Source organism: Nelumbo lutea, chromosome 6 (genome assembly GCF_056320005.1).
Source record: "Nelumbo lutea isolate HS-2025 chromosome 6, American lotus-T2T, whole genome shotgun sequence".
NCBI classification, from domain to species: domain Eukaryota; kingdom Viridiplantae; phylum Streptophyta; class Magnoliopsida; order Proteales; family Nelumbonaceae; genus Nelumbo; species Nelumbo lutea.
The window spans coordinates 38,075,313-38,096,197 of NC_142689.1; the positions used below are offsets into that span (position 1 = coordinate 38,075,313).

The 20,885-nt window shown below is 38.2% G+C and overlaps 1 protein-coding gene across 1 annotated transcript; it reads right to left on the reverse strand.

Annotated features, from left to right (window-relative positions):
• Positions 1-1,542: 1,542 nt before the first annotated feature.
• LOC148848615 (zinc finger (CCCH-type) family protein / D111/G-patch domain-containing protein) lies at positions 1,543-11,432 on the reverse strand. The gene is given in 5 exon segments (XM_088950202.1): positions 1,543-2,631; positions 2,918-2,983; positions 5,071-5,136; positions 5,139-5,412; positions 11,214-11,432. Coding segments are annotated over 5 exon segments (1,530 nt in total). The 5' UTR covers positions 11,340-11,432; the 3' UTR covers positions 1,543-1,633.
• Positions 11,433-20,885: the final 9,453 nt, after the last annotated feature.

The window sequence follows — 20,885 nt, forward strand, 5'->3', positions numbered from 1 at the left end:
ATGAATGTTTAGGAAAACATTGTTTGAAGTTTAGTGAACTCTATGTTTATATGACCTAGATAAGCAAATTGTAAGTGAAAATAATAGCAAACAATTAAAAAAAAAAAAAACAGAGTGAAAGGACCTAAAATTATGTTTGTTCAAATTTGACTGCCATAAACCATGTGAAGGAGAACCTATGGTGGCTTTGAGCTGGAAGGGAAAAGGGCCAGAGGTGGAGGTTTGAGTCTAGCATGGGAGCTTAATGAATCTTTTGAAATGGAGAGAGACTTTAAGAGAATCCGATAGGACCTGAAATTATTAAGTGAACTTTAGGGTAGGACTTGGGTTGACAGAGGGATAAACTTTAGGTAAGGACCAGGGTTGACATAGTGGTAGACCCTTGGAATCCCATGACCCATTCTGTTATTGCTTTCTACCGTGTTCTGTAAATGCTTATGGATATGTTCTTGTGTCTACTATTGTGTTCAAAATGAGAGTTGCCTACAAATTGATGGAAAGGGAAACCGTTTCCAAGGAAATGACCACATTGTAGTCTTCTGTTGTATATAAGTTAACAGTTTCTGTTGACTAACAAAGCCAATCCTTTGGTTTGGAAGTGTGTTCACTTTTCATGCATCTTTTCTGTGTTTTTTTTTTCTTATTTCTTTTTGTATTTTCTGTAGACATATGACTAAACACATCATGCTTTTTATATTTTCTTCTGTATTTTTCTTTATTTTCTCAGACATATGACTAAACACATCATACTTTCTATATTTTTTTCTGTATTTTTTGCAATTTTGTATGTTTTTCTATATTGTTTAGAAATTTTATGTATTTTTTTTTTGCAAATTTCTATATTTTTTTGGAATCTTTCTATAGTTTTTTTGCATTTTCTGCTGACGTATGACTAAACACGTCATACTTTTTGCATTTTTTCTGTATTTTTACAATTTTCTATTTTTTTGTATTTTCTGCAGACATATGACTACACACATCCTACTTTCTATTTTTTTCTGTACTTTTTGCAAATTTTTGTGTTTCTTTTCTGTAATTTTTGGAAATTTTCTGTACTGTTTTGTATTTTCTACAGACATATGACTAAACATATCCTGTTTTTATACAATTTTCTGTATTTATTATTTTTATATTTAGATATTTTTAATTTTCCATATATTTTTTCTGTATTTTATTTAATTTTTATGGTATTTTTTATTATTTATAAATATTTTTTGTTTTTAATTTATTTATAACATCACAGGTCGAACCGTTTTACCCAAATGGTTGAACCATCAAACCAAAAATGGTGCCAAGGCCGGTTATGTCTCCGGGTTGGTTTCCAAAACCTTGGTTAATACTACAATAACGAAATAACTTGTCATCTTGTAAGTAATAATACATTTAATCATCCCATTTTACTTTTCCATTTAGGTCTTCTTTCTTGGATAAGAATGCGCAAGACCATCTCAATGATCAATATAGTCACGAGTCACGACTGCAGTAGAATTGTAGAAGAAAAAAGAAATGGATTGTTATGAATTATGATGCAAGCTTAACATCTTGGAGACTAAGGAAGGTTAGAATTTGGTATTATAATCTAATAATCATATTAAACATGTAAAATGTCAGGCAACAGTAACAGAAAGTGCATTCAAAACTTGAGCCACCTCTTCTCTTTCTCCTTGCTAACAACAGCATTGGATGCAGATGCATGGGCTGCCTCTGCATCTGCCAAGGCCTTGCGGGCCTCATTGAGCTTCCTCAAAGCAGCTTCATAAACCACCTTTTCTTTCCTATTCCGATTCACCATTTCTTCTAGCTTCTCAACCCGGAACCTTAGCTCCTTCACCTCATCATCATAAGCTACCAGGGCCCGTCTGTCTTCTTTCTTTGCATCCTTTTCACCTTTAGCCTGTTGTTTTTTTGCTAGGCCATTTTGAGCTTCGCCTTGCATAGCTAGCTGGCTATTGATGAAACTGAAGACGCTTGGCCTTGATTCCTCTTCAGCTTTTGCAGCCCGTGCAGCAGCTGCATGTTTCTTATCACGCTTTCTCTTGCCACCTCTAGTGCGCTTCTTTCCTTGATTTTCCTTGTTTTCCTCATTTTCACGTGACTCCAGTGCATGATCAAGTGATTGCTTTGGTGGGAGAACTTTTACAGGAATTGGGTGCACCATTCCTTGTCCCGATGCACCCAAGCCCATCCCTTCTCGGTAACCCATGTTAGCCATCATCTTGGAAGCTATGCCCCGGGTGTGATGCTCCCACTTGGCAAATACTGTTGTTTCAGTCTGGATGCCTCGTTGTTGTGTTGTTGCTTCCAGAAATCCAAGACCTCGAGAGTCCTCTTCTTCATAGCAGCTGGAATCAGAATTGTCTGAACTTGAATCATCATCATCATCTTCTTCATCTACACTCATTTCAGCATATTCAGACAATGAAAGTGCCTCACTCCCAAGATTTGCACAACTTCCATCATCTCGAAAGACAACTTGACCCATTCCAATCACATCATCCCACGACTCAAGTTCTGCTTCCCTCCAAATGCCAGCCTTGCTTTCTGAAACTGCCCAGATGTTAGAACCTATCAATGACTCTTGCCATCTTGTGGGAATATACTTCTTGAGGGAAGAAATAGGAACATTGATTCCTGAGAAAATGGCTCTAAGTCAGATCCAAAGTGCTGGATCAAAGCAAATGCATACAAAAACTTCTCATGGAACAACCGAACGACCACAGACCAATTAAAAAATAATAGTAATAATAAAAGGAAAAGAAAAGAAAACCTTCACTGTTAAATTTGATAATGTATGTCAGCAGACATTCATGAAGAAACACCACAAGAGATCACAGCAGAAATACATGGGATTGAATTGACAGGAAAACAAACTTCTTTAAATCCTACATCTTAGGACCCACTACAAACACTAACATACCATGAGACAAGCGGCAGTTGGTACCAAATCGACATCGTTGTTGTAAAAAGAACTTGCACATCTGCACTTAGGTGGGTTCACATTAGTAAGTTTTGAACCAAGAACAAAGGCTTCCAAGTTTCTAGCAGTAGATAAATTTCAGCAACTGGTGATGATGACAAGAGTAAGCAATTTCAGGGTATCAGATATGTTAAGCAGATAGGGCTCCCAGATAACATATAGAACAAACCAGTAAATATTTGTAAAGAAGGAGTTTTATTAAAATAAAAAAAAAATGAATACAAGAGAAGGTGACAAGAAATCACCTTAGAAATAAGAAATTAGAAGGAGCCACAAGACTTAGCAACAGAAACTGATCAGCATTACCTAAGAAAAGCCAAGAGCCACTAAATATAAAACAATGAAATCCAGGACCATTAACGTCTGAGCAACAACTATGACCCTTGAAACATATTGAGACTGTCAAATACCAGATTAGTATGTTGGGTAAAAATCTGGACATGAGCTGTGCCTTGGGAACAGATGAAGACCACTGCCCAGTCTTCAGCATACATGTAGAAAAAAAAGATAAAAAGATGAGGTCCCACTGATTCATCTGAATTATCCACTAGCTAATATATATACATATCACATAAATTGGAAGGTCAAGTCACCCTATCAGTTTGAATTGTTGGGTAGCAAATATTCAACCGCTGGACCACCTTGGTAACAATGAAACAGAGACCAGGAAGGGTCTAATCACCCTTCCGAATGAAGTTCAGACTAACATGCATCATTATATAACAATAAATTGAGAGTATTGAAAAGGTGTGTTTAGGGATGAGAATGGGTTTGTTTCAGCCATGTTTTCAGGCCCAAATGGAGTGGGTGACTCTCTCAGGGCTGGAATCTTTGCAGTTCTTGAAGGAGTCCAAAGAGCTAAGGAGATGAATATAAGAAAACTCATCATTGAAGGGAACTCAGAAGTGGTGGTAGGGTGGCTGAATAAAGAAAATAGCAGGTTATAGATGTACAGTAATGAGAGGAGGAAATTTAGGTGGCTGGTTGAAGAGATGGAAATTAAGATCAGCTGGGTGAAAAGATCAGCTAACTCTTTTGCTGATGGGTTATCTAAGCAAGGAGTCGAGAGAGAGTTAATATTTTCGGCACAAGTGTAACTTTTTCCTTTTTTCTGTTCTTGGGAGCTCAAGCTCTAGTTGGAAGATAAGTAAGTTTGTCTTCCTCCTTGTAATTATTTTTGTGATTAATTAATGAAATGTGCTTATTGATAAAAAAAAAAAGTATTCAAATTGCATGAAAGAGAGCTTTTCTACATATCACCACTTGACTCCTATGGTGTTAAGAGAAAAAAGAACTCCATTTAGTTCTTAAATTGTAACATATGCTTGAATCTGTATATCATATAATAGATTTTCTGGATGGCCTAGAATATTTTTAGAAATAGAATAAAACAAGAACTCATGATTTTCTCACATCTCTTTGCCACCAGTGCCTAAAGACAGAAATAGTGTATTGGTAAATAGCCGAAGTAGGGGGAGTTAATCAACGCATTTCTACTTTCCCAAAGATAGATAGCTCCTTTCCCAAAAGGTCAATTTTTTGGAGAACCTATCAAGGATCAGATTCCAAAAATTTCTAAACATTGGGTTTCCTCCTAACAGAAAAATTATCTTTTTAACAGCAACAAGATGGAAATGCATTAAAAATGAGAATAATGAGATCATGAAAGAGTACTAGTACAAAACTCCTTGGCCAGGAGCAAAGGGAGAAAGATGGAACAATCTCAAAGAAACTGACCACGCATTCTTTGCAATATCCAAGCAAGTTCATTTAGCATTGAATAGATCCAATATAAAAATCTTACTTTGGAACAACTAAGAAAAAACTCTGGCTCAGTTTGGAAGGAGTAGAAATGCAAATTTGTACATTACAAATACAAATAAAATAATACAAAATACAAGGTTTTGCACTCCACATAATTGCACTTGTACTCCTTCCAAACTGAGCCTTATAGAAGATATGGTCCCTGATGGATTGAAATATCAAAAAAGGATTCATGTAGCTGACCCAATATAATAGTATGAGGTTGAGTCAAGCAGTCTTAGAAAACTGTCACACTCACATGAGGTTGCATTTGAAGGAAGCAAAGTTGCAATAGTTTTCACTAGTCCTAATTAAAGTAGCAAATTTTATATGCTTGGAATACTACATCACAACCAATACCATCGTCCATCAGTGTGACGGAATCTACATTTTGATCCAACTGCAAAACCTTGATCTTTCACTGGTTCTGCTTCAACATGTGTTGGATCAAGAGGTTCCACCATCACATCTGTGGCTTCTGCATCAAATAGCTCCACCTTAGCATTCTCAGCAGTAGCTTCAAAATTTTGTACTGATATAAGTAAATCAGTTTCACGCAATAACCGTGAACGTTTGAGGTGAAGAAGCCCTTCCTCTGCATCTCTGATTGCGAGAACAAGTTCCTCATGAACCTTAGGAAAAAAAAGCGTCAATACCTACCAACTAGATAAGGCAGTATGTATAAAAAAAGAAAAAGGTACTACATATGGATCATAATGATACCTCTCAGAAGTCATCATATCAATAAACAAGGACCAAAATTTTGCAACGTATCAGGGTGTATTGGACATATCATATCATTCCAGAAACACCCTTTGTCAAAATTTGAAACAAAAACCGAAAAGAAGTGGAGCTCGTGATCCAAACACCTGGTACCCATGTTCGAGCGTATCAGGGTGTCTCAATACTTTGAACCTTGGCAATAAAGCCTGGTACCATGGTTTATAATTCATAACAAGGGAGAGATTGAGGAAGATGTCACCCATAGATTTAGAGCAGGATGGGAAAAATGGAGGGTGCATCCAAAGTTTTATGTGATAGGGATTACCACTTAGATTAAAAGGAGATCTACAAAACAATTGTATGTTGTACGGAGCAAAGTTTGGGCAGTCAAGAAACAACATGCCCAAAAAATTAATGTGGCAAAAAATGTGTATGCTGAGATGAATGAGTGGAAAAACGAAAAAAGGGATAAAATATTAGGGGTGTAAATGGATGAAGTTCAAATAAAATCAGGCAATATCCGAATTCGAGTTTGAATCCGATTAGAAAATTCAATACCCGAATTTGATTCGATATCCAATGGATATTGAAAATTAATATTCAAATTCAACCAATTAATTATTTTGGTAATTAATAAATATATAAGTTATTTATATAATTTAATTATTACATATATATAAATTATATAAAACATTTAAATATTTTATATGTTATATATAAGAATTAAATAATTGGTTGAATTCGGATATTTATCAAATCAAATTAGGTCATATCCGAATTCAACCAATTAGATATTCAAATTTGATTCGATCAAATACCATTGACACCCCTATCAAAAATGAAGTCATTCGAAGGAATCTAGGAGCAGCTCCAATAGGCAACAAAATGAGAGAAAGTAGACTTAGGTTGCATTTGGCATTCCTTGTTTCAAGGACTTATTTCTTTTTTGCAATTAAAAACTCAATGTTTATAGGGGCATTTTATCAGCAAAAAGGAGATAAGTCCTTAAAATAAGGAATGCCCAATGCAGCCTTAGATGGTTTGGTTACTATAGAAGGCCATCAACAGCAACCCTAAGAAAAGTTGATTTGTTGCAAGTTGAAGGGGATAGAAGGGCTAGGGGTAAACCAAAAAGGAAATGGGTAGAAGTAACAAGAAATGATTTAAGAGCCAATAATTTAATAATGGATATGGCAAGTAGATGACCAATATAGTTGGGACAAGGCTTGGATGATGATGAGTAACAAAGTGGAACATAGCTATTGCACTTAGGATTTTAAGAATCTTGGCCATCTTGTTTACTTTCACCATGATCAACAAATAGGTCCTGTTTTTTCACTTTGATTGCTAGTTATTCATTACACCTTTATTTTGTTTTTTAGTTTCATTGTTTTTATTAATCTAAATAGTAGAGATCTTAAATTTTGTTATTTTTATTAGTGTACTTTCTTATTAAGTTTTGTTGTTATGCAAATTCAGTCACTACGTTTGGGAAAAAATCAAATGTTTCCAAAGGTTTGACTGAGCTTATCTATAAATAAGCCTTGGTTTATGTAAGAAGGAAACTTATGGAATTGAACTTCTCTCTTCAGAGCTTAGAATTCTCTCTTGGACATCTGATTGGACACAAAACTATGTCTTAATGATTTGATTCTATTAGAATGAAGTAAGAACCAGACTGACAATAGTCCTTAGTTAAGAAGGGGATATATAATTACTAGCTATCCCCTTTCCTTCTTTCTTGATTCTAGGTACTCTTCTTGTCTTTAGTTTTCTTTATAATCAGCAATAAAAATAACATTAGTAATAAAAGAGGGCCATGATGATTTTGCAGGATTCCAAAAAGGAAAGGTGGACAGGGGAATTGAATAGGGAAGTCTGGGCTGATGATGCTTGTCACTGAGTGAAAGACCAGTCGTGGGGGTTATGGTGGTAATCTTGTTATCTGAAATGCCAAGGTGTTGAGGGCTTGTGATGCATTTGTTGGGATTTAATCTATATCATGTGTTTTGTTAACACCATTGGGGGGGATGAGGAATGGATCTTTTCAGTTGTTTATACGCCTAAGGAAGATAGCTTGCAGGTTGACTTTTGGGAGGAGCTTGAGAGGGTGTATGCAAGATGGGCACTGCCATGGTGTGTTGATGGAGATTTTAACATTGTAAGGTTTTCCTTTGAGAAGAGGGGTGAATCTTGGGTATTTGCAAATATGTTGGCTTTTGGAGATTTTGTTGATAGGATGGCACTGATAATCTTCCATTGCAGGGAGCTGCTTTACTTGGAACAACTTCCATCCCAATGCATCCATGTCAAAATTGGACTGTTTTATTGTCAACGATGATTGGGAGGAAGCCTTTCGAGATATCATGCAGTGTGCTCTACCTCACACAACTTCAGATCACATGCCTTTGTCATTACAGACAGGTGAAATGTCCAGGCTGGGTTTCTCCCATTTTGAATTAATGTTCTTTTGAGGCTCTGGGATGTTGTGACAAAGTGAAGGAACAGTGGGACAGTGCTGGTTTTTCAGCCCACTTATAACAGAAGCTTAGACATCTCAAGAAGGAAATTAAGCAGCAGAATTAGAAATTGCAAGGAAAGGATGTTGGATTTTGTACCAGAGTTACAAGGTGGTTTCAAATAGCCTATCTAAGGAAGAGCATCACAAGAAGAGCTTGGCCCAAGATAAGTTTTGCAGATTATGTTGAATGGAGGTGTCATGGTGCCAAAATCTAGGGCCTTGTAGCTCAAAGCAGGTGATGAAAATACACGGCCCTTTCATCAAATGGCCAATGCCAGGAGGCAGAACACCATCACATCTATTACTGTGGATGGCTCTTACATAGAGAACCAACAGCAAGTGGTGGAAGGCATTACATCCTTTTTTGAGAAATTATATAAAGAGGGAGAGGTATTTAGACCACAGCTTGATGGTATGGATCTTGATCAATTGGAAGAACAGGATAGAACTCGTCTCAAAAGGGAGATTTGGAAGGAGAGGTATGGCAAGCCTTATAGGATCATCTCAAAGGGGACAAGGGTCCGGGCCCTAATGGATTTCCTATGGGCTTCTATACCAAATACTGGGATATAATTCATGGTGACCTAATGACAGCAGTGACGGACTTTCAGGTGAATGCTTGCCTTTCTTGAGACAAGGCTCTTTGTGGGCTGGTAGTTGAAGGCTTTTTGTGGGAACTCCAGTCAGTCATTTTGTTGATCATTGGACATCTATCATTTTTTGAGGCTCTTTTTGTGTAGGTTCTAAATGTATATGTCCTGTGCACAACTACAGGCACATTTTTTTACAGGGTCTCTCGCCCTCCCTTTCACTTATATTAATATAAATATTTTATCATTTTTTATAGGAAAATATTCTTATGGTTTTTCATTAGATAAAACCATAAGAAACAACCGTTACCTTCCAAAGTAAAAGGTGACCCCTGAATAACAAAAATCTTACAACACTGCACAAAACAAAAACTCCTGATTCACCCTTTGTTTTGCTAGGTTGTCAGCTAAAGCATTTGCTGACCTCCTAGACCAATACGCTTTTGCATCCAGCTCCCTTGTGAGGCTCAATAATTCCCTTACCTGTTGTCTAAGGGACCACGTTCCCAAACTATTTGATTGCAGCCAACCTACTACTAATTTTGAATCCCCCTCCACTTCCAACTGTTGGAAACACAATTGCTTAGCCCATCTGAGCCCCTGGAGGAGCGCCAAAACTTCAGCTCTAAGCGAGTCCCCCACACCTATTGGACCAGAATACAGAGCTAGGATTTTTTCTTCCGCATCTCCAAACACACCCCCTATTCTAGAAGGTTCGGGGTTCCCAATAGAGATGCCATCTAAGTTCAGTTTGACATGACACTGCAAAGGAGGGGACCAAACTGCTTGTATGGTAGGTGATGAAGTAAAAGATCTTGTTAAAATATTCCAGCCTCTAATCAAATCATCTGTAGAGACATCCTTGAACAAGTCAGGAGTTTTCAGCCAATGTACTGCCTTGATGGTGATCCCTTCAATATTTTATCATTTATCAAAAATAAATAAATAAAAGAGGGGGAAGTCAAATAAAATCTAGCCCTGATTCTCAACTAAGAAGGCCATTACCCAATTTTGGTCCCAGGTATCTGGGGTCTTGGGAGGGGTCGACTGCATATGGACCTAACCTTTGGCATTCTTTTATGCGCAAAGCAGCTACTCTCAGATATAATCCAATCCCAATTTTCAATTATATAGCCTAATTTCTAATGGTCATTCTATTCTGATTGGAGACAATATCCCTAATATCCACTTATGCCATGCCAGCAATGATTGAACAGGGACAGTCTAGCCACATGGAGACAGTGATTACTTGTAATTGATCGGTGCTGGCACTAACTTGTAAATTGAAGTTCACCACGTGGAGTGAATTTAGGAGATGATAAATCCAATAGGGATGACTGGAGAGATGGTTTAGCTAAATCTGGGGTGGGAAGGGATGTTTTGTACAGTGATATTTCATTGCCTATGTAAATTCTGAGGTATGTTCTTATCTGTTGCTTTTGCCTTGTTGCTTGATTATTGTGTACATCTTCTCATGTATATCCTTCCCCTTTTCTTTTGCAATGAAAGTAATATTTTTACAGAAAAAGAAGGGGCTGAAGAGGATGAAGTAATCAGGGTGAAAGAAGCAAAGAGTGAAGAGGAGCAAGTCGATGAGTGGAAGGTAGGAATAAAAGAAGCTTAAAAGTTATTCAGGAGTAAATAAGAGGATCAATGTGGAGAAGCTTGTAAGCCAATTGATGGTGGCTCAGTTGGTAGGTGCTCTGACTCGTCGGAGTAGAGACCTGGGATCAAATCCCGCTGCCACCAGGGGTTGGGGTGGGTTAAGGGAAAAGGGATGGGCTACCCCCTGTTGTGTAGCCCCATGAAGCAAAAAAAAAATGTGGAGAAGCTTGTAAGTAAGTAAGTAACCTTTAGGATTAGGAGAGAAAATTGACTTCTATTAAGAGTGTTGCAATGTTTTTAGAATGGATAGTAAAAGATGGGATGGTCAGGGAGAGTTGCTAGAATCCAGAGCCTAGGAATAACATTGGGAAGGGAGTTGCTGATGCCCCCAATTAAATTTGGATAAATTGGATATATCTGTTTCAGGATAATGAAAATCCAACTAAGAAAATAATCATATAATTCCATGTGAAGTATGATTAAAGTGGTCAGCAAACAAGTGCAGGCATGAAGGACATGATCGACAAGCTATCAAAACTCAAAAAGAATTCAATATATTTACTTTTTCTTATCTAAATAACTACTAATTCTTAACTGGTTAAAAATTGTGGCAAGAAATATGTTTGAAAACTCTTGAAAAGGGAGCAACTTTGACAACTGCTTGACGACCTAATCCTTTATGAGATAAAAACACTAAACAATTATCTTTTTTTTATCAATATACTAAACAATTACCTTTGGAAAGGATTCGTTTTCTGATTGTCCAGCAAAGTAGCAGTAACTTCAGAAAATCAAACGTCTTAACAAATTCAAGCAACATAAAGACCGTACAGATAAAAAACATTAAGAAATATCAACCTTTTATTTCAATTTCGCACACAGAAAAATAAATCACATTCCTTGAGGAACTCCGCGTAGAACATAAACCAAAAAAAGTTCACAATTACAAACAAACGAAAACCCTAATTTGGACACGAAGTTTTGAACCACCTACCGCAAGAAGCTCCGCATTAGCTGGGTCAGAAGCTAGGGCTTCCTTTAAAGCCGTCAAGGATTCCTTCTGTTCTTCTAGTTGAAGCTCGAGCTGCTGCTCGAGAACACTTTCTTCTTCGTTCGCCATCGAGAGTGACGGAAACGAAGATCGAAGGATGGCCGTGCACTACCTCGCGGTCCTCGCCGGTACGAAAACTAGTTGTTTCTAGTGTCTAGTTAGCCCATGCACGCATAGGCTTTTAGAGGCTCTCAACATTCCTGGCTCCTGCTCCAACAGGCCCATGGGCCACGGCCATTTGCATTTTTCTTTGGGCCTCTTGGTCCATTGATATAAGGCCCACAATTCTTTTGGTGGCAGTTGCTTGTAGGGTGCATACGCCGACATGGCTAAAAGGTTTCTTTTTCTGGTATATATATAGAGAGAGAGAGAGACAAGCAGAGAGAAGGGAAAATCTACCCTCAGAAATATAGCCTTGGATCTTACCTTGACTAGCCACGCCGAATTCGGGTTATGTTTGGTTCAATTTTCATTTTTTCTCATTTTTAATCAAAATAGAATTCTAAAATAGATAAGATCGGATAAAAATATGTAAAATGAAAAAATATTATTATAAATCAAATATTTTTTTCAAAAATATTTAAAAGTGTCTTATGTTGGCCATTTTTATTCTTCAAAAATATTTTGTGCTGGTGGTCATAAACCGCCAACCCAAGTCTCCAAAACCATTGGCATAAATATTTACCGGTAGATAACCAACAGTCGATGTCTGTCAGCATAAGTTTTCATGACAATCCGCTAATAAACATCTACGGCGGTGGTCTTACATACCTAAGCTGGAGATTTATGACCACTGACACAAAATTTCTTTAAAGAATGAAAATGAACAAAACTGGATACAATCATTTTTCATGTTGCAGGTCACCTCAATTTTTATGTTATAGGTTGACTTTTCATTCTGAAATGAGACTCATGACAAGAATTTTATAACCAAAACTCTAATATTATTGATCGTAAGACTCAGAACAACAAACTAAACATGGCCCTGGTGTATTGATCGTAATGATACAATAGTGAAGTAACCTGTATTGTGATTTAGACATGTATTGTTAATTGCCAGGTGGACACTCGAATGACAACTAACCGAATTCACATCTGCACCCCACAATGTGCACCCCACAATGTCCCATAACACATCTCTATTGTGTATTAGAAACATCTCCCAATGATGTACAAAAAAATGATCATATCATTATCCAGAGATATTCTCAATATATGGCGAAAATATACTGTAAAACGTTGTGGGGTGCCCCTTTGTGGGGCGCAAATCTTAGCTCCAACTAACCACGTACCACGTGGAATGTGAATTTGTCCCCACCTCCAAAAAATTGGAATTGTCATCGTACTGGTTAGCAAATAGCATCTATCCATGGCCACGATCGACATGGGTTTGGATTTTGGCCCAACAAGCAAATATCAGCAATATCTACTTTTTGAGTTTTAACGTGATCTGACATGCCCAAAGATAGGGGCCCATTTAACTTCAGGCCTTGAACCACTGAATGTGATTGTTTTGGATTAATGGGCCTGTCTCGTTCTACTCGATTGATGTGTAGTCATTTTATAAAAAGACTCTATATTCCATCCTATGATTCATATTCAGGGAAATGGTAATTTTTGGCCCTAATATCAATAAAAATAATTTTTTAATATAATCTCTAGAATATGATAATGCTTTTGAAAAAATATCAAAGAATTATTAATGAGTAATGACCTCCTTCCTCCTTCCCAATAGTGAAAATGAGTGGCAAATTTCTCCTATCTCTCTCTCTCTCTCTCCTTCTTTTTTCTTCTTCTTCTCTCTCTCCACATCTGAGTTATTCCAAACTCAGAACAGAGCGTAACGGTGAGATCCCTCTCCACTTTGCTCTGCTGTGAACAGTGAGAAAGAGAAAGAGAGAAAGGAAGTGCGTAATACACACAAACAACTCGCCAGTCTTGCCCCATCTGTATTTATTTTGTTGCTCACTAAATTAAAGACACACTATCATATTAGGACCTTCTCGTAGAGTCGTAGTATGGCTGCCTCTCCCCTCAAAATCACCATCTCCTTTTTATTAAATAGAAAAGCATGAGAAACACTCTCTTAAAAGCCCTTAATGCCGGAACGCGGTGGCTCGAAGAGTGTGGCTCTACAACAGTGGCTCAAAGAGTGTGGTACGGAATTCCATGGATTAGATCTGAGTCAAATAGAATGAATAGGTTGTGGTCAAAGGAGAGGAAATCTCTACTGCTCTGAGTTTGGAACAACTTAGAAGAAGAAGAAGAAGAAGAGAGAGAGAGAGCAGAAGTGAGGGAGATTGAGATGAATAATATCTCTGTCCTTATTTGATATTTTTTTTTAAAGTTAACTTATTCTTAGAGATTATATTAAATAAATTATAGTAACTATGGGTATGGGCCTGTGTATTGTCTAAAGAATCTAGACGTACCCTCAGAGAAATCCTACTTTATAACTGAAGCAGCCAAAAGTGATTTTAACGGAAAGTCATACCAGTCTGATAACTAGTGTATTCAACCCGTAATTGACCCGGATGACCGGGTCAACCTTTAACCCGTTATGGCACAAAAACCTCTTTAGTTGGCCAACAACCCATTGACCCCTTGATTGAGGCGCAGGAATCTTTGACCTGTCTGACCCATTTAGCGTTTTGGGGTTTTTGCATTATTTTATTTTTCTGGTTTTTATATTAATGACTTCATGAATTAATTCATTGACCTATATGGTTGAACCACTGACCAATTGACCCGATGGAGAAAATGGTTCAACCTCAAACCAAGTTTTAAAACAAGAGGTGCAAGCCAGTAACCGACTCGAAGAGTTTACACAGGACGAAGCTTAGTCCTTTGGCCATGCCTATTTTAACAAATGTTAAACCTGAACCTACAGTGCCCAAGGTGCAGCCTGCATACATTATTTTATTTAAATGGAAGTTGAAGAAAAGCTTCCTCAAGTTAATGAATAGTTCACAATTGTATTATCAGAAAAAAGAAATCAAGACTTAATACTCAATTAATAATTAAACCATATTCCGTTGAACTGATTCACAACTGTAATAGCAGAAAATTTGGATCATACAAACAAAGTCGAGATATGAAATGAAAGTGCCGAAACATTAGCAAGAAAATATACAAGCCTGACCAATGCGTATAGGGTCAAGTTTTTCAATATTGGGTTGGCCCTAAACTCAACCAAGCCCATCCTGCCTACCTGCTGAAAGGGGTAAGGAACTATAACCTTCTACTAAAATACTACGGGTGGTATTTTCTTTCGGCTCAGTTTGGATTTTGTATTATTTGATACTTATTCACACTACATAATATATACTCGGGTCAAGACTCACTGAAGTGCATTCCAGCTTCCATGTAGACTTCGTGCCAAAAATCTGTTTGGAAGGTGTGAGGAGGGTAATGTGTTTATACTTTTCATTATTTTGAAATATGCTATATGTATATATGCTTCTACTCCTAATACCATGGCATGATGATGTATGGAGTAGTAATTTATATTCCACCATATGATAGATGGGAGTTCGCGTTCTGCGCGCCCAGTTCACCCACGAATCACGTTCAAACACGTCAACCAGGGGAAGTGAATATAATGTTTACGGTAAAAGGCCCATTAACACAGGTTCGGTGGTTCAATTAGTCACAAATCGGTCACAAAATTACAAAAAGTTAATGAAGAGGAAACCCTGCTCGCATTTTGCATTTTCCCTTTATGATTTTCCTCCCTCCACCGAACCCTATCCACGCACCAACGACCCCCACAGTGAGTGACCCGAACCAGTGATCATCGGCGGCGACGGCAAGAGCTCTGACAGTACATTTTTGTCTCTTCTTCTTCTTTTTCTTCTTTTTACAAAAGGCTTCTTGTGCCAATAGAAATCACCCACCTGGACAACCACCGTCGACCATACTACAGCGAGTGACCCGAACCAACGGCAACCACCGGTGGGAATGGTAAGAACTTTGACGATACATTTCTGGCCTCTTCTTCTTCTTCTTCTTGTTTTCTTCTTCTTCTTATAAGGGGCTTCTTGTATCAACAGAAACCACCCACCTGGACAACCACCGACAATAACATTGTGGCCGGTTTGTGTCTGGTTGAACTACCAAACCCGTGTTAAGGTCGACGTGTTCAAACATGATCCGTGGATGCACCCATCCAGTTCACCCATGGGTGCACAAAACACAGACTCGATAGATGGATGGATAATAGTCGGGTCGTTGTGGAAATTATGTTTGTATTCATATCAATTGGTGAATCAGAATAATGTGAAAACCTTTACTGGCTTCAAATGTGCGAATGTGCTTTTGAAAGATTTAGTATGGTTGCTAATAGCTTACTTCTGCGCCATCCGAAATTCCGAATATATAATATGTTTCATTTAGGCCAAGGTCCATGTCCGCCATTGGTAATTAGAACAACGGAAATCCGAAGTCAGAAAACCTAAGCCCATCGATATGGATCCTTTTTCCAATACTCCATTATCTCAACTCTCAATACACTATATGGCACAAAAACTTTACTACAAGTTCAAATGCATTCACACCCAAGGATTAGAATATCGATATAATATGTTTGATATAGAGTGTATCATATCAGTATAGGATTGAATCGATATAGGATACGTTACGATTGGAGGTGTATCCTGTCGGTCATATGTATCGGTCCAATATGTCATTATATTGGCACGTATCGCAAGTATCGACTAATATTGTTCGATACGCATCGATACAAAAGCATACTGAACCCGAATTTTACAATAAATATACCTAATGATTCACTATAAAAAACAGAACCTAGTGTGGTTTGAATCTAGGTCAATTTTTTATGACACAATAAATGAAATAAATTAACTTTTATTAACATTACACTTATATTCAACAACTCCAACTATAAATTAAAAAAATAATATTTAAAATTAGTATTTATAAATCAATGGAATAAATAATTTATCAAATCCACACACACACACACATATATATAACAAATATTGATTTTTAATTTTAAAAAATTATATAAATAAAACATATTAATAATAAATATTGTTTATCAAACATTTGAGAATTAATTTTTAGTTGATTTTTTTTGTTAATGTTAAAAACTAAAAATAATAAAATAGAAAAAAAAATAGATATAATAATTCAAATACAATAGTTGCATATGTTTTGTTCCTTTAACTTTAATAGAAAATAAAAAAATAATGGCTTTGTACATGTATTAATTTGTAAAAATCCATATAATATGTGTCTTGAATTCCTTTTTATTGATGCATTATCAATAAAGTTATATATTATCTAAGCATCCCTCTATATTAATTGTAATATATTTCTTCATATATACAATTAAAATATATAATTCTTGTATTTATACATTATTTTTAGTTATTTTGGCATTAAACTTATTGTTTATAATATATAAATGGAATTTGTATACATTTTCTTACTGTATCCAACCGTTTCCATATATTTTGTGCATATCCATGCATTTTCCAAGTATATTTGTATCCATATCCATATCCAAGTTGTCCATTATGATACCTATAATCCTTGTCTACGACACATGGAAAATCAATCAAGACTATATAGTTCGCATTCCCCTTGTGATCAATGTATTATCTTATTCATCCTTTCACACCGTAGAAGTGGGGATACTTGCAATACAAACATGAACAAATTAGCCAAAAAATTAAAGAAGCTAGCCAAAGCATTTAAAAGCTCATTGTATAACCTTTTTGATTTATTACTTGATTTTTTTTTTCAAAAAACCAATTTCTATTTAGTTTCAAAATCACCACACATCACAACTTACCCAATGCAACAACACATGTAAATTTTTAATAGTGGTTGTAAAATAAAAAGGGAAAATAGAAAAATGTGTATAATTGTCCAACCTAAAATCTTTATCTTGTTAGGTGAGATCCCCTCGTGTTTACTGGGCTTGAAGTGTGTGTGGACAAGGAGAGTTCTTTGATTTAGAGTGGATTCATGAAGAGGAAAATGATATTAACAAAACAATTGAATCTGTAAGTGCACGATTCATGACATGAATATTACCCTACTGATGTTCACATATTTTCTGCACCTAAAGAAGCACTAGCAGGGCTACTATTACTTCTTAGCTTGGCAGAACAATAAAGTGCTCGTGGGATCCCCCTCTTCGGTGAGCATTGGAAAAAGGGGTTCTTCTTCGGGTACTACCTAGGGGCTGGTTGTTCCCTACCAAGTTGTTAGTCTCAAAGACCAAGGTGAAGGCATTGACCAAGGCTGAGCTGTTTAGAGAGGAGTTGGCGGTCATTAGGAGGATTGTGGGGGTGTAAGTACAGAAGTACATCATGTCCACGATGTTGATCCGTGTTGGGATAATGGAGCCCCCGGCTACTTTGTCCTCACTTAGTGTAAGTTTTTTATGTACTTCCTCAGTTATAATTGACCATTGTTCTTCTTTTGGGCAGATATGATCATGGTTGGTGATGAGGAGGAGAGCATGAGGCGTATGTAGGCCATCGCACAGAGGAAGGCAACAACTCAGGCAGGGGAAACTCAGTAGTAGCATCGCCCTAATGATGTAACCTTGCTGCCATCAAAGAGGTTGAGGCCTGTTGAGGGTGACGTAGTAAACGTCAGTTCTGACGGGACTCCTCTACAACATCCACGGTTGTAGTCTGCGACTTGAGGAGGTCTTGAGGTTTTACCCCCTCAAGTGTTCACCTAGATAACACTTTGGAAATTGGGGGCATCCTCGAGTAGTTGTTCCAAGGTATCTTGCTACTCAGGATTGATCGAGAGACAAGCGACTAATTCGTTGCAGTAAAGTATTTATACTTTGCCTAATCCCTTTCTCTGAATTGCTTCACCATGCTAATCGACTTGTTTTGTAGACTATTTGAACGGTGATAGTGCTGGTTGATAGGATGTGCGATCTTCGGCAGATGGCCGAGGCTTGGGAGGTCGAGTTCTCTCAAATGAAGGCAAAGATAGTCAAGCTTAAGAAGACGATGATGACCAAAGATGAGGACCTGTGGACATTGAAGAGTCAGATGCACAAACTCAAGGAAGGCCATGACAAGGTGTGGAAGACGGTTGAGGAGGCTGAGGCGAAGTTGCTTCATGTCGAAGAGGAAGCGGTCACAAAGTACAAGGAGTTTGAGGAGTTCTAGATCATTCCTGATTATCACACTATGGACTCTTGGCAAATCGGCTTCGTCCGAAGCAAGAGGAGGGTTATGTGCAAGCATCCCAAGATAGCAGCCGCCATGGGGGTGTATGTTCCTTTTGATACAAAGCCATCACCAGCAGCGCAACTTACCCAGACTGATGCCACAACTACCATCGAAGGGGTGGATCCTATCGACGACGCAACCGATGTGGAGTGATGTTTCCTTTTTTCTCTCATTGTTGTACTAAACTTAGTATGCCGGGCTTATAACTATTGTATTGGACTCCTTTGATAATGGAAATCTTCCTTTTGCCATCCAATCTTTGCCTTGACCTTTTTTTTTTAACAAGTTAACCCACTTCGGGCTCTCATCATCGTTGGAGAGATTGGTGGCGCGTGATTTTTTGGAGCTTTGATCAAGCTAACCCACTTCAGGCTTTGGTTGGCCAGAGTGACTCCAAGCCCTTGTAGTCGTGAAGCTCGCACTCCTTGAGGGAGTTAGCCATGGTGCTCCGCTAGCTCTTCTTCAGCTTCGAGTCAAATGGTTTCTCAGAGTTCAATTGTTGCCTTCTTTCGTAGTTTGGTAGGGGCGTCGTTCCCACCGTGCCTTGTTGGGCTAGTTTGGCATGGAGCCTTGGTTGTTTTAGGTCGGTCGAGTCTCTAATATGATTTAAGGCACTGAGGTTATTTCGAGCTCAACTCAGTTGTTTCATGGTGTGCTTGTGCGTGTGTAACGATTTTGTGTCCTTGGCCGTTAGAGTTCAGCCAGGTTGTGCATGCAGTAGCTATCTTGTGCCTTGTTGGGCCAGTTTGGAATGGGGCCTCAACAATTTCAGGTTGGTTAAGTCTCTAATATGGTTAAGGCACTAAGGTTATTTCGAGCTCATCTTAGTTGTTTCATGGGGTGCTTGTGCGCGTATAGCGATCTAGTGTCCTTGGCCGTTAGAGTTCAGCCAGGCTATGCGTGTAGTGGTGTCTCGAGGTCCTTGGCCGTTAGAGTTCGATTGGGAAATGTGTGCAATGGTGTCTTGAGGTTCTCGATTGTTAGAATTCGGTTGAGCATTGTGTATAGTGTTTACACGTTTGTGGTTGAAGAAGAGATCATTCATTTATTCTTGAGCTATTGTACAAGAATTTGATGACACAAGTAATTGGTAATACATTCTTAGGTTCCTAGCATTCTAGATCCTTGGTATAGGTCTTTCATCGAGGTCTTTCATCTTATATGAGCTTGGTTCGAGTACTCTAGTCACTCTGTACGGGCCTTCCCAGTTCAGACTGAGCTTTCCCTCTCCGAGCTTGGGCATGAAGAATATGCGGAGGATGAGGTCACCTGTCTTGAACTGCCAAAGATGAACTTTGGCATCATAGTACTTGGCCATCTTTTGTTGTTGTGTTGCCATCCTAACATGTGCTCAGTTTCTAGCTTCTTTCACTAATTTCAACTCAGCTCTTAGATCTTCGGTTTTCGTCTCGTCATTGTAGAGCTTGGTTCAGAGTGTGGGGAATCAAATCTCTATGAGGATCACTACCTCAACTCCAAATGTTAGACATAATGGGGTTTCTGCAGTAGTTGTTTTTGTCGTCGTTCTATAGCCTTAGAGGATTCTCAACAACTCTTCCACCCACCTGCCTTTGGCCTTGTCAACCCTTGTCTTTAGGCCGTGGAGCAGGATTTGGTTAGTAATATCTATCTGTCCATTGCTTTGGAGTCAATGAATTACTGTTGTGCGATAGTCTATCCTAAGCCTAGCGCAGAAGGCCTCAACTTCCTATCAATGAATTGTAACTCGTTGTCAATGATGAGTACCTTGGGTATACCAAAGCGGCAGATGACATTCCTCCAGAGGAAGCCTTGGGCATTCTATGTTGTGATGCTCGTTGGGGGCTCAGCTTCGACCAATTTAGTGAAGTAGTCTACAATGACAAGGAGGAATTTCTTCTAGCAATTCGTGGTAGGGAAGTCCCCAAGGATCTCACTAAGAAAAGGGCTACGAGATAGGAATTGGCCAGAGATAGGCTATCGGCTAGTGGTGCAAGTTGGAGTGTCTTTGGCAACGGTCATACCTCTGGACGGGTTGAGCTACATCTTGCTTCATGGTGGACTAGAAGTAACTTTTCTGAAGTGCCTCATGCGCTAGGGTTCATGCACCAGGATAGTCTCTATAGATACCTTTGTGTATCTCCTTAAGGATGTAATCAACTTCACTTTGGGGGGTTCACCTCAGGTAGGGGAGAGTGTGTGACCTGTAGTAGCGTTGTCCTCGGATGAGATAGTACTAGGCTGATCTATAGGTGAGTTTCTTCGCTTTGGTTCGGTCTTCGGGTAAGGTTCCACCTAGTAGGTACTGCACAATCAGATCAATCCACGATGTCTTTTGCTGCTTCCGAGATGCTAGGTTGTGTCAAGGTATTCACTTGACTGTAGTGCTGAGGTCGGCCTGTGGTGA